Genomic DNA, 14,195 nt, shown 5'->3' on the forward strand with positions numbered 1-14,195 from the left:
ACAACTGTCAAGATGGCTGCCTTCGAGGGTGAGTGCTCAGGATTATCGTGAAAAAAATAGCAATTCTCCGTTTCCTCTCTGAAAGTTGGCATCACGAAAGGTGTCATCTGTGACGCAGCAATTCAGGGCTTTGTCAGAATATTTTGACATGAATGCGTCGCATAGAAATGACATGTCGAGCTAATTTCCGTGCATAGCGGGACGTACTACTAAGCATCTGCCTTGTAGTTGTACATGTGGCCAACCCGGATGGGGAAATTGCATGCGAATGTACTGTCAGGTTTTGCTATTCTCGTCAAAAGAAGAAGAAGAAAAAATAAATAAAATGAACCATTGTGCATTTCAGTAGGTTATCATCAGGCACAACTGCTTGTGATGTCATTGTATATATGTTGACGATTTTGCTTTATTATTTAATATTACAGAAATGGGCGTTATGCCCGAGATCTCCAAGGCTGTGGAGGAGATGGACTGGCTGTAAGTATTACAAATCATACTATTATACAAGGACGAATAGAAGCTCCTTGAGTTGTACAATTATAAATGAATTGTAAGAAGTCGAGAATGGCTTACTCATGCAAACAAGACATAAGCAAATGTAATAGTTCTGTATAGAACTGTGTTATGAGAGTAGAGTAGTAACTTATTAAATTAAGTTGTATTTTAATGTTTTTAACATTGTACTGTTAACGCTTTTTAATGTGATTTTAATGTACATGTACATGTACAGAAGGCATAATTCAGCCCTTGGCTGCAATGCCTTTTTAACTAATAAACCAGTTTGATTGATTGATTGATTGATTGATTGAAGTACCTGGGAAATATTTGGTGCAGTGCGGAAACTTTTTATAGTCTAAATTATGTATTAGCATTAGGAAGCTTTAGAAGTCTCTTTGTGTGTAATTTGAGTGCATGAAATTCTCCAGAAACACAAGAATGAAAGGTAAATTCTGGTGTCTGTCAAGAGTATGTACCCTATAGTTTGTCAAAGAAAAAGAAATTGTACTAAAGCAAATACATCATAACAATTCTGAAGGCTTCATAGCTTATTGATAAGGATTTTCTACTTTTTACCAAGGAGCTTTAAATAGCTCTATAAACAAGTAAAATCTGAGATTTTATACCTCTGGGCTTTTTATTGTATATTTCTATATGTTGTTTGTTATGTATAGTTGATGGTGTTGAATTTTATGTGTTTAGCGTTCCTGGTTGTGTTAACACAGGTCAACATTTTCATCTGCAGCCCATAACATGTACCCATGAACTTATGAAATTCTATTTAATCTGCCGCAATGAACTCGTAATGAAACTCAGAATGACAACCGGAACCGTTAAATCAGACGTTAAAAATAACGGCTGAAGTAGCAAGCCATCCTTATTGTCACTTCCTCCATTTTCCGCCAATTCTTCGTATAAATCGGGGAAGTAAAGGTCTGAATCCTCGGTAAAAATGCACGCCGCGGTATTTGTAAGTTAGTAGTCGTAATATACGCCGAAAACATCCAAAACAAAGATTGCGCAAGAGTACGTTGACCCCTGACCCATTGACCAACCCGGAAGTTGCTGCCGATCACGCGTCCTGTGAACGCGTACTAAAAATACCCTCCAAACAACATTTGTTGCGCCTCGCATACAGAAGATGTATGTGCACAACAACAATTGTTGCGCGCCGCAAGACTAAGAATTTATTGATACCCGTCACCCCTCTGTGCGACTGTGGACGAGACCGACTATATCTGACACACGCAAAAGATCGACGGTCGCGACCCCCTTTCTCACTCAAGGGGTGTTCTGGGGCCATCAAAAGGCTCCATTTTCACGCCCGAAAACACATATACAACACGCCCGAAAACACATATACAATAAAAACAAAAGAACGTGCATCATCTGCAGCCCGATAGCAAAACATATACCGAGTCTCAAAAGAATCCGTCCACTCAAACGCGAGGAATCGCTGCGAACGTGAAATTCTAAAACTCTCACAAAGCCCTTCCGCGGAAGGATGTCTCCTCCCCCGGAGGCAATAAGTTATAACATTACCTTGTTTTTACATAACCATGTAAATTTTCTATCATCCAACAGGCTCCCAACAGATATCCAGGCAGAGTCCATTCCTCTCATCTTAGGAGGGGGTGACATTCTGATGGTAGGCATGCCTGGTCTTATAAGTTTGATGTACATGTAAATGTTCTATGCCTGTGATAGTAAATGTTGTGTAATTTTATATGAACAGTAAAGCTTGTTCTCAGATAGAGCCATTTTTGGCAACGCCTCAGGGGGGTAGCCTAATCGTACAGTATTGTGTGCAGTTTGCAAGAATTCTAGGAATTGTACAGGCTTTTTATATTTATGGAATGTCCACAGGAATGTCTCACATCTCTGGGATTTTGCTGACACACATCTATGCCCACATTCCTACGTAGTGAAATTCCAAGAAAGCACATTGTGGAAATTGTACAGATTCACAACTGAGTAGACACATGCTGATTCACATCCCTGTCCACTCCCATGCAGCATTATCTTACAGTTTGAATAATTTAGTGTTATGAACTGCTAGTTAACTTTATCATCTTGTTGGTTACAGGCAGCAGAGACTGGCAGTGGCAAAACTGGAGTAAGCTTTTTCAATGTTTTTTTTTGTGTTTTCAGTAAAAGAAATTTGTGTATCTTGTTTACACACATTGTCATCATTACAATGCAATTATTCTTATATTTAATACAAGGTGAAAATCTTTCACTGTTGTCCATAGTATTAATAAGTGCATTTCCATTCCTCCAGGCTTTCTCCATACCAATCATCCAGATTGTACAGGAGACTTTGAAGGATGAACAAAATCCAAAGATCAGGAAAGCTGGAGTTTCTGCTAGTAGGTTTTGTACAGTTCAATATAGTTATGAGTCTTTTTAGATCTTACATAGCCGTAAATGCCAGTATATAGTATGTAACTGTCTATACAACATTTTGAATGTTTTGAGTTTTGTGACATAATGGTAAAGAAAAATTCTTAAAAAGGAGAAAAGTGCAGCCTCTCTTGAAGTTCAAGGGATTATTTTGATGAACATCCACAATCAGTCAATAGTGCTGGGAGTCATAAGAAATGATAGCCTGTAATGCCCTAACATTTCCAATACTTACACAATACATGTATTTCCATGTTGTGATGCCTACAGCTATCAGTAAATGGCAGATCAACCCGTATGACCGGGGTCCCTCCCTGGCGGTCAGCCCGGATGGACTGTTGGTCCAGTGTCGTGAACAGAAGGAGTGGCATGGAGGGCGGTCAACCAAGGGTGTGGTCAACAAAGGTGTGACATCAAACAAGGTTTTTTTTTTGTGTAAAATTATTTGTTAAGAGCTTGGGCTACATGATATCAAGGGTCGGTAGGTATCTAGGGATTATCTTTTTTTCCTTTTCTTTTTTTTAGACTTCAGTGATATCTATATGGGGGTCCAACCTATATATGACAGTTTAACAAAGTAAAACTTGCATGAGGACACATTAATTTTCAATGTCAATGTTTAATCACTCAGGTGTCAGATCATAGAGCTAGAAAAAGTTGAAAAATTTCATTTATTTATGTCCCTTGCAGGAGTCCACCCAAAAAAAGTGTAGGGTTAGAAGGTTTTTCTAGGGTCGGTCGGGAAAGAGGAAACACAATATTTTCTAGGTCTTAGGTCGTTAATTGCTGAATAAGATTTAGCAATTAGAGTTAAAGTGTTATCTAAGAGGTGAAGTGTTATCTAAGAGGTGATTTACCTTTCTTTACTTTTTTTAGGAAAGTACTACTATGAAGCTACAGTAACTGATGAAGGCTTGTGCAGAGTGGGATTTTCTACTTCCAAGGCAAGCCTGGACCTAGGTACGAGTTCATCTCTATTGCATCTATACATTGTTACACTGTAGCTTTGTATTAATGAAATCCTTTTTTTGTATCATTCACCTGTAAATAATCACAGCAATGCCACCATCTAAACTTAGTACATTTATAAGGCAAAGCTTGTGGAGAACTGTTTCTTTTATATCTATTGCAGGCACGGACAAAAACGGTTTTGGCTTTGGTGGAACTGGGAAGAAGTCGTTTGGTCGACAGTTTGACACCTATGGAGAGGTAATGGAAAACATATACATGTATATTATACATACGAAGTATCATCTTTCAAAAGTTTATATTATATGGCCATCACAGTGTCACCAGTTTACATACAGATTTGCCATGCAAATATTGTTTCTTGTTTAACATATACATGTATATTATACATACGAAGTATCATCTTTGAGTTTCAAAAGTTTATATTACTGTATATGGCCATCACAGTGTCACCAGTTTACATACAGATTTGCCATGCAAATATTGTTTCTTTACAGTACTTGATGCTTTCCTACATTTAGATTTATGTGATTTTCTGATAGCATGGTCTTGTCTTTGATCACTATTCAATAGTATGATTCTGTCACCAAGTACTGATGTACATGTATACCCTTACTGTTTGCATTTGTTCTGCAGCCTTTTGGTAAGAATGACACCATTGGCTGTCACTTGGACCTGGACAACGCAACTATCAGCTTCTCCAAGAATGGTAAAATCTTTGTACAGTTTGTAGACATTTACCTAAATGATAATTGTTAATGTTGTCCAGATTGATAAATATATTATTGGACTTATGTCCATGTTCAAGACAATTTTAATAAAATTATTACCTTTAGTGTACTGTGGTTAAGATTGAAGTAGCTACTAGTGTTGTTTTGTAAGCTGATGAGAAACACCTTCACTTAAGTTACAGCTAGGTCACTATTTTCAGCCTGTGATGTTTCTCTTATAGGAAACGATCTTGGCCCTGCATTTGAGATCCCTGGCCACCTGAGGAAGCAGCCCATATTTGCAGCTGTGGTGCTTAAGGTAAGGGAGACTATCCTATAATCTATCATTATGGCATAAGTGTCACACAAGTGTACACTGTAGTTTAGATGTGATACTGACTGCTACTAGATAAATAATCTGTATTTGTATAACTGCAGGTATAAACTCCATTAGGTGTAACATAACACATACACTAGCTGTGCATGTAAGTGTCAGTCCATATTAGATTTTGAAAGTCTGTCTTGAATCTCCCTGTTGTAGAATGGAGAAATGCAGTTCAACTTTGGAGACACTGCCTTCAACCACCCTCCCCAAGGCAACTATGTAGCCCTGGCCAGAGCACCCCAAGATTGTGTGGTCAAGTCAGCTAACACAGGTATTTCTGAGGGTTTTCTTACTTCTTTAAGGATTCTTTTAATCAAGTACAAATTGTTACTAGAAAGGTAATATTTGCAAAGCAAATGCATAATGTTTACCTTTGCATTGGGTCTGCTCTGTTAATTCTCACTCAAATACATTCATGTATATGGTCAGACAGGAGTCTAAATCCCTTCTACTATAAAATTGCAACATTATGTAACCCAACACCATTTACCATGGTGAGAGATGTCAGCAAATCAGCAAGGTCAGCGGTCAATGTTTGGAACAGAAGAAAAAACAATATATGTTTTCCTTCGGTAAACATAATTATAATATCATGTTTACATAGGCGCAAAATGTTTACAAAAGACTTTACCAAAAAAACATTACAACCAAAATAACTATTTTATTACAGGTAGTGGCAAAAATGTTTCTGGTACTCATTTTTCAAGTTTTGTTCTGTCCACTATATTGAAAGTATCTTAGACAGTCTGAATCAAGATGGGTTACTTGTTAATCAGACTTTTAATTCTGTCTCTTGTTAAACTTTACAGCTGGTGGTGAAGCCAAGGGTTAGCGATTCTTGTTGTCATTTGCTTACTGTGCCCTAATTAGTGCTTGTACTTATAGGTGGCTGTCTTACATGCCAAGGCTAAATTGTGTCATACCGGTATTATGAGATTTGTTGCAGGGTACGTGTAGTATTGGCAAACAGCATACATTGTATATAGGCAGGCTTACATGTACACCTTGGCAAGATCTAACAAGCCAGCTTTTGTACTACATGTAGCTGCATTGTGGCATTGCAGTTTGTTTCTTTATTTGCACACCAGCAATAAAAATTATACATAATACATTAATAATGGATAAAACAGGTGCAGGAGGAGGGAAAAAAGCTTATTTAGCTTATGCTAAGCCCTCCTCCTCTATACTAACCAAATCTAAACATGATTGAATTGAAATAAAGCATACATACGTACATAAGGAAATGTTATGGAAATAATTCAAACATGGGCAAAATGATACAATAACAATAATGAAACAGTAGTATACGTAAATTGAGATGAAATGAAATTGATATGAAATAATACAGTTGCTTTCTTGTGAACTACATTTCTGCTGCGACTGAACGTAGTAAAAACATTTTTTTTTAAACAAATGACAAATGAATTGAAAGAAATGACAGTTAATGTCTTGAGGAATAGCGATCTTTTTTTAGCTTTAAGCCACTTTTCCTTGTTCTTGTGAGAGAGGCTTGGCAAGAAGTCAAGAATATCTGAAGGTCTTATATAATAAGGTCTTTCTCATTATGATAGTATCAGCAACTGTAAGCTATATGTTTGTCTTATACTTGATATGCCCACAACAGGTGGTGTTGCATCATCTCACAGTAAACCACAGCCCAATGCTCCAAAGGCCCTGATCATTGAGGTCAGTACTACAGCCTTATTGAGGTAAAACATGTGCATTCCATGACTTTGTTGACACTTAGTGCATAGTCAAAATCATGCTGTTTGGTACTTTTGCTAGTAAATTTGTAGAAAATCAGAATTAAGATTTGATGAATAGTATGATAGTGTTTTCTGTCTGATCATCTTGCAGTAGTGTTTTATCTGATTACTATGTGTGATACATGTTTGTCATTTTTATTTCATTTTTCTTACATTACAGCCCTCCAGAGAGCTTGCAGAACAGGTACATTAAGCGTTTTCAAAGCTTCTTTGTTGACATCCTACTCTTTTTTTGTAATATAATTGATGTACATTAATATCATGGAAGATAGGAACTCTTGGAGAGAACGTGAATTTAGTCCAGATATCCTGTCCAAAATGATGATGGCATGTAATAACTGGTTTCTTTGTCTATCCTAGACACTGAACAATGTCAAGATGTTTAAAAAACACATCAACGATCCATATATAAGGTAGGCATAAACTTTCATATCTCTATAATTAGTAATAGTAAGTAATAGTTACTATAATTGATTTTCATTGCAATATTTTTACTTCATGGTTTAACCAGCAGTATATTGGTTATTACCGTTAGATAAAATCGAAATGATATTTTGTGCACTGTCTTGGATTTATGAAATGTAATTGTTTCTTTTCCCATTCTGAATTTAGAGAACTTCTCATTATCGGAGGTGTACCTGTAAAAGACCAACTACAAACCTTGGACAATGGTGTAAGTTTCCCAAGAAACAGCATAATTTTTTTTTTACACAAATTGGTTTCGTGAATGACATTCAGTTGCTTGCTTTAAAAGAGTATTCCACATGCTGTCTTTTATCCTAAGCCAATTTAGTCATATATTCGATTCAATTCGTTGTATTGTACAAGTTGGTACAATCAGTTTTTCTACTGTAAAGCTGACTTTTGTTCCTTATAACAGTGTTGTTAGAAATACCCATCTGTAGTCTGCATTTTGCACAGACATTTTCAATATTACAGAAGAAAAATTAAGCAATCTGCAATTTTGCAGACTGAAAAAAATCAGGCTAGGGGTTCAATGGTGTTTAAGAGCTTTTGTGTTTTGACTCTATAATATATTTGTCAAAAAATTACATGAAAATGTTTCGCCACCATGAAATTTTGCATATGCCATGGGTTTATGTCATGACTTTTAAGTGTATATGTGCAGTAAATATGTCCGAATTGCAGAACAAAATTTTGACTTTCTGCAATATTGCAGCACACTAAAAAAAGTATTTCTACCACTGTAGTAACCAATGATGATAATGATGATGAACCATTCTGTGGTGATTTTCTCACACGGAGTCTTTGCCCTCCCTGTCCAGGTGGACATTGTGGTGGGGACACCTGGTCGGCTAGAGGAACTCATCTCCACCGGCAAGCTGCTCCTCTCACAAGTAGGCACAACCCACAACAAACTGTTGGGAACTTAACAACGATGTGATTTATATCTGCTGAAACAGTGCTGTAGTGACATACAAATGTAAATTGTTAATGACTAAGCTTGGTCAGTCATGTTGTACGTAGTAAAGAACCAGCCAGTAGGCTTCTACTCTGGAACCCTGATACGAAGAGAAGAATTGGATGTCCAAACATAACACTTAAGAGACTTATACTTTATAGAAACTGAAACAGGCTTGTAGGGCCTGGAACTTATTTCAGCAATGAATGACAAACAGTTCTGGAGATCAAACTTTGTCCACTCCACCTCTTCGGAGGATGAATGATGATGATGATGATGATGATGAAACAGTGCTGTTGTATTGAGTTGGGTTTAGTACAGTTTCAATTAATTATGCTTTTTGTAGCAGTTGGCATATAGTAAGTCTTCATTATTTGTTTGAAATACTGGTACCAAGTAAATCCATAAATTCAATGTGGAATTGACAATGAGTACTAATTTTTGTTGTTTTCTCTCAGGTGTGATTCTAAATCTTCATTATTTGTTTGAAATACTGGTGCATGTACCAAGTAAATGCTGGTAGATGTGGAATTGACAATGAACTTACGTCTAGTCGTTTTTTTTCTCTCAGGTGCGATTCTTTGTACTGGATGAATGTGTAAGTACCCTTTATTATATACAAATATTTAAATTCTATCTGTGTGCAATTATGATGCTTAACTCCTGAAAAATGTAACATTTGCTGAAAACCTGTAACAGTAATAAATGTGTTTTTATTTTCAGGATGGCCTCCTCTCTGCAGGTTATGGCCAGTTTATCCAGCGCTTGCATGACTCCATGACTAAGGTGTTCGCAGATGGAAAAAGGCTCCAGGTAAAATCAGAAGACTTGATACGTTGTAGTTATATAGTGTAACAACTGTACCATAAAATAACACGTTGTCGTTGACATTTCAAGGCCTGTGTATATATGTCAAGATGTTTGATGGAAATACAATGTACTCGTGTTGTCAGCTTAACCACATGCCTGTATCTGGAGAAAGGCATAATATAAATTTTACTGTATTCACCAATGTAGAACCTGATAAGTTGTCAAATATTGCTTTTGTCTACTGGAAGGAAAGGTTCTAACTTTGGCATGTTTTCTTTGTTTGTTCCTTGCAGATGATTGTGTGCTCTGCAACCCTGCATTCCTTTGATGTGAAAAAGATGGCTGTAAGTATACATACATTGTACATACCGATAATTATGAAGGAAAACATTATTTTTGCTCAGTTTCTTCCTCTTCTTCTTCTCCAAACAGTCCCCTATGACCTGACCAATGATATGATTTGTTGACGTCTGGCGTTGGGTTACATCATGTTGCATTGTCATGGTCTGCTCTGCTCCTGTCACCATATACTAGTAGACAAGTACATTGTACATGCATGTAATTAACTACATTTGTATGTGAATGTATTTGAGTAAGAATTAACAGAGCAGACCATCTCCGAAGGTTAACATTATGCATTTGCCTTGCAAATGTTACTTCTCTAGTTTATACATCATGTTCACTTTAACAATTCCTAGATGTACAGAAAGGGATTTTTTTCTCATTCATCAATTTTTTCAATCTCTTGTATCATGCCAGAGAGCCCAAAGAGCTTGGATATGTGTGTCACACAAATTGACTGTTCCTACAGGAAAAGCTGATGTATTTCCCAGTGTGGGTGGACCTGAAGGGGGAGGATAGTGTACCTGAAACTGTGCATGCTGTGGTAAGTACATTATAAGCTGTCTGGAACTGTAAAAGTAACCTCAGTCAATCATATAGTATCTTGCATAAGGATCACACACTGTGGCACTTATTCATGGCCCCGTAGATAATGTTTTCCAAAGCATAAAAAGTCCTGGCTGCAGTATTGTCAACTATTGTGACCACTCCCTTGAGTGGTGACTATAAACAGGTTTGACGTGAGTGAGTACTCAAAAGTAATATTTGTCATGTATATATGTGAATCAGTCTTTGAATATGTAGATATATTGTACATTATTTTCCTGTCCTTTGGAAGTTGGTACTGTAACAGAGAACATCATTCAATTTCTGTTGGTGACATAACTTTTGTCTGTCATGCCATGTAAACATAATTCAGCATTATTTTCCCAAAACTGGCAAAGAAAATGCTTGTAATGTCTTTTATATGTGAATGCATCTTGTGAACAGAAGTGTATAGAGGATTGGGGATTATTAAGTTTTACCTACTTGGCATGTTCCAGGTGACGAAAGTTGACCCAGTGAGGGACACTTACTGGCAGCACTGTGGGAGGAACCATGTGGAGACAGACGGCATCCACCATAAAGACAACGTGCATCCCGGGAACAACACTCCTGGTACAACTGCTTCATTGTCCATTTATGCATTGTAACTTGATGTCCCTCCAAGCCACTCTATGTAGTTTAATGTTTGAGTCCTTTTTAAAATTTGTCCTTTTGTCCATTCTAGAACATTCATGTCAGCTTGCTCTTGTAAGTCACTTTTTTTCTGAAAAATCCCAGATGTTACAAAGAGCTACTGTAATTCCTGATTCTCTCACTGTACTGTTATGTTCACAGTTTAAATGTCACTTCAGAATCTGTACTGTGAACTTATCAATACAGTTAACAAATAATTGCTGGACTTTCTTTTTTCTGCACCTGTTGCCACCATGAATATATAGTTCCATTTCCATTTTTCCGTGTCTCAGACTGTGAAATTTTGCTACCGTGAACATAAATTGAATTACAGTATAGAAATATCCCAAGGCCTAACTCATGGAAGCTGTACATGTACATGACACCTGCTGTTGTCACAGCCAATTTAAGATCATGTTTTCAATAGGCAAAACTGAACTGAGATCCATCTTTTCATTTCACTTCCATCCATCCAGAGACCTGTCAGAGGCAGTGAACGATCCTGAAGGGAGAGTACACTGTCAGGGTCATCAAGGAACACAAGATGGACATGGGCATCATCTTCTGTCGTACCAAACTGGACTGTGACAACATGGAGAGATACTTTATCAGGATGGGAGGAGGTTAGACATTTTGTTTTGTACTTTTTTTCTGTTTACCGAAGGAAAACATATTGTTTTTGCAGACTGTTTCCTCTTCTTCTCCAAAAAAAAATAAGGTCAATGACCTAAATCAGACATCTGTCACCATAGTAACTAGTGTTGGGTTACATCATTTTATTGCAATTTTAAAGCAGGAGGGATTTAGACTCCTGTCAGACCATGATATGAATGTGTTTAGACTAAGAATTAACAGGGCAGACCATGCATATGCGAAGGTAATTGCATTATTGCTTTGCAAAATTTTAATGCTACTTTATTCTAGTTTTTACTTTGTTGGTACTTGAATGTAGAAAATAGTGCTGGACAAGAGTGTCAAATATTTCTGTTCAATCTTCCAATAACTCCACAAAATTCAAAGAAGAATCATGTTTCTGGGGACTCGCCTTGTTTTCTCAGCAATATTTCTTTAAAGAGTTATTATAATAGACTCAATTACAGAACTTAATTTTGTATTTTGTATAAACATCAAGTTTGATAACATTAAAAACCCCTGGTATTTTCCCCTGACAGGACCCAATAGTGCAGGCCACCAGTTCTCTTGTGTTTGCCTCCATGGAGACAGAAAGCCTCCCGAAAGGAAGAAAAATCTTCAACTGTTCAAGGTAAATCAATGATGTGCCTTCACATTGGCATTTTTGTACCATACTAGTATCACTAATCCTGATATAGAGAAGTTTATTGCAAATCTATGCCCGAAGGCTAATTGTTTCAGAGCTCTTTTTATATTTGTAACTTGCAGGGTATAAAATACTTTAAAATGTACATAACGAAATCTAATTGTCTAAAACTATAATGCTATGCCTAAAATTATGTCTGAAGGGTTTGACTTCTCTTTTGTAAACCATGGAAGACGTTATGTCCCACCTTTTCTAAAATTTGTGGGTTTTGGGGAGTTAGAAGAAGAATAGTTTTTTTTGTATTATAAATAGAGTTGACCGAGTTGACCGAGTTGACCAGGGTAGTGGACCGAGTTGACCGAGTTGATCGAGTTGACCAGGGTAGTGGACCGAGTTGACCGAGTTGACCAGGTAGTGGACCGAGTTGACCGAGTTGACCGAGTTGACCAGGGTATTGGACCGAGTTGATCGAGTTGATCGAGTTGACCGAGTTGACCGAGTTGACCGAGTTGACCAGGGTAGTTGACCGAGTTGACCGAGTTGACCAGGGTAGTGGACCGAGTTGCCGAGTTGACCGAGGTTGACCGAGTTGACCGAGTTGACCGAGTTGACCGAGTTGACCAGGGTAGTTGACCGAGTTGACCGAGTTGACCAGGCTAGTGGACCGAGTTGATCGAGTTGATCGAGTTGACCTAGTTGACCGAGTTGACCGAGTTGATCGAGTTGACCAGGGTAGAGGACCGAGTTGACCGAGTTGATCGAGTTGACCAGGGTAGTGGACCGAGTTGACCGAGTTGATCGAGTTGACCAGGGTAGTGGACCGAGTTGATCGAGTTGATCGAGTTGACCAGGGTAGTGGACCGAGTTGACCGAATTGATCGAGTTGACCGAGTTGACCAGGGTAGTGGACCGAGTTGATCGAGTTGACCGAGTTGATCGAGTTGACCGAGTTGATCGAGTTGACCGAGTTGACCGAGTTGACCAGGGTAGTGGACCCAGTTGACCGAGTTGATCGAGTTGACCTAGTTGACCGAGTTGACCGAGTTGATCGAGTTGACCAGGGTAGAGGACCGAGTTGACCGAGTTGATCGAGTTGACCAGGGTAGTGGACCGAGTTGACCGAGTTGATCGAGTTGACCAGGGTAGTGGACCGAGTTGACCGAGTTGACCGAGTTGACCAGGGTAGTGGACCGAGTTGACCGAATTGATCGAGTTGATCGAGTTGACCAGGGTAGTGGACCGAGTTGACCGAGTTGATCGAGTTGACCGAGTTGACCGAGTTGACCGAGTTGACCGAGTTGACCGAGTTGATCGAGTTGACCGAGTTGACCGAGTTGACCGAGTTGACCGAGTTGACCGAGTTGACCGAGTTGACCGAGTTGACCGAGTTGACCGAGTTGACCGAGTTGACCGAGTTGACCGAGTTGACCGAGTTGACCGAGTTGACCGAGTTGACCGAGTTGACCGAGTTGACCGAGTTGACCGAGTTGACCGAGTTGACCGAGTTGACCGAGTTGACCGAGTTGACCGAGTTGACCGAGTTGACCGAGTTGACCGAGTTGACCGAGTTGACCGAGTTGACCGAGTTGACCGAGTTGACCGAGTTGACCGAGTTGACCGAGTTGACCGAGTTGACCGAGTTGACCGAGTTGACCGAGTTGACCGAGTTGACCGAGTTGACCGAGTTGACCGAGTTGACCGAGTTGACCGAGTTGACCGAGTTGACCGAGTTGACCGAGTTGACCGAGTTGACCGAGTTGACCGAGTTGACCGAGTTGACCGAGTTGACCGAGTTGACCGAGTTGACCGAGTTGACCGAGTTGACCGAGTTGACCGAGTTGACCGAGTTGACCGAGTTGACCGAGTTGACCGAGTTGACCGAGTTGACCGAGTTGACCGAGTTGACCGAGTTGACCGAGTTGACCGAGTTGACCGAGTTGACCAGGGTAGTGAACCGAGTTGACTGAGTTGACCGAGTTGACCGAGTTGACCGAGTTGACCAGGGTAGTGGACCGAGTTGATCGAGTTGACCGAGTTGACCGAGTTGACCGAGTTGACCAGGGTAGTGAAACGAGTTGACCGAGTTAGACCGAGTTGACCGAGTTGATCGAGTTGACCAGGGTAGTGGACCGAGTTGACCGAGTTGATCGAGTTGACCAGTAGTTGACCGAGTTGATCGAGTTGACCAGGGTAGTGGACCGAGTTGACCGAGTTGACCGAGTTGACCAGGGTAGTTGACCGAGTTGACCGAGTTGACCGAGTTGACCGAGTTGACCGAGTTGACCGAGTTGATCGAGTTGACCGAGTTGACCGTAGTTGACGAGTTGACCGAGGTAGTGGACCGAGTGGACCGAGTTGACGAGTTGACCAGGGTAGTGGACCGAGTTGACCG

General features: G+C 39.4%; 1 protein-coding gene across 1 annotated transcript in view; it reads left to right on the top strand.

Annotated features, from left to right (window-relative positions):
- The first annotated feature begins 6 nt into the window (after window positions 1–6).
- Window positions 7–14,195, top strand: part of LOC109474028 (ATP-dependent RNA helicase DDX1-like) — a 21,790-nt gene continuing 7,601 nt past the window's right edge. The window contains 23 exon segments of the mRNA XM_019774235.1: window positions 7–28; window positions 426–477; window positions 2,083–2,146; window positions 2,585–2,614; window positions 2,780–2,867; window positions 3,172–3,306; window positions 3,778–3,861; window positions 4,034–4,110; window positions 4,507–4,579; window positions 4,823–4,899; window positions 5,122–5,236; window positions 6,590–6,651; window positions 6,892–6,915; window positions 7,092–7,144; window positions 7,344–7,404; window positions 8,018–8,089; window positions 8,726–8,752; window positions 8,878–8,967; window positions 9,258–9,308; window positions 9,776–9,850; window positions 10,350–10,464; window positions 11,001–11,147; window positions 11,697–11,788. Coding sequence (XP_019629794.1) covers window positions 13–28; window positions 426–477; window positions 2,083–2,146; window positions 2,585–2,614; window positions 2,780–2,867; window positions 3,172–3,306; window positions 3,778–3,861; window positions 4,034–4,110; window positions 4,507–4,579; window positions 4,823–4,899; window positions 5,122–5,236; window positions 6,590–6,651; window positions 6,892–6,915; window positions 7,092–7,144; window positions 7,344–7,404; window positions 8,018–8,089; window positions 8,726–8,752; window positions 8,878–8,967; window positions 9,258–9,308; window positions 9,776–9,850; window positions 10,350–10,464; window positions 11,001–11,147; window positions 11,697–11,788 — 1,680 coding nt within the window. The 5' untranslated portion in view covers window positions 7–12.

Source organism: Branchiostoma belcheri, unplaced genomic scaffold (assembly GCF_001625305.1).
Source record: "Branchiostoma belcheri isolate BF01 breed outbred unplaced genomic scaffold, Haploidv18h27 scaffold3, whole genome shotgun sequence".
Taxonomy (NCBI): domain Eukaryota; kingdom Metazoa; phylum Chordata; class Leptocardii; order Amphioxiformes; family Branchiostomatidae; genus Branchiostoma; species Branchiostoma belcheri.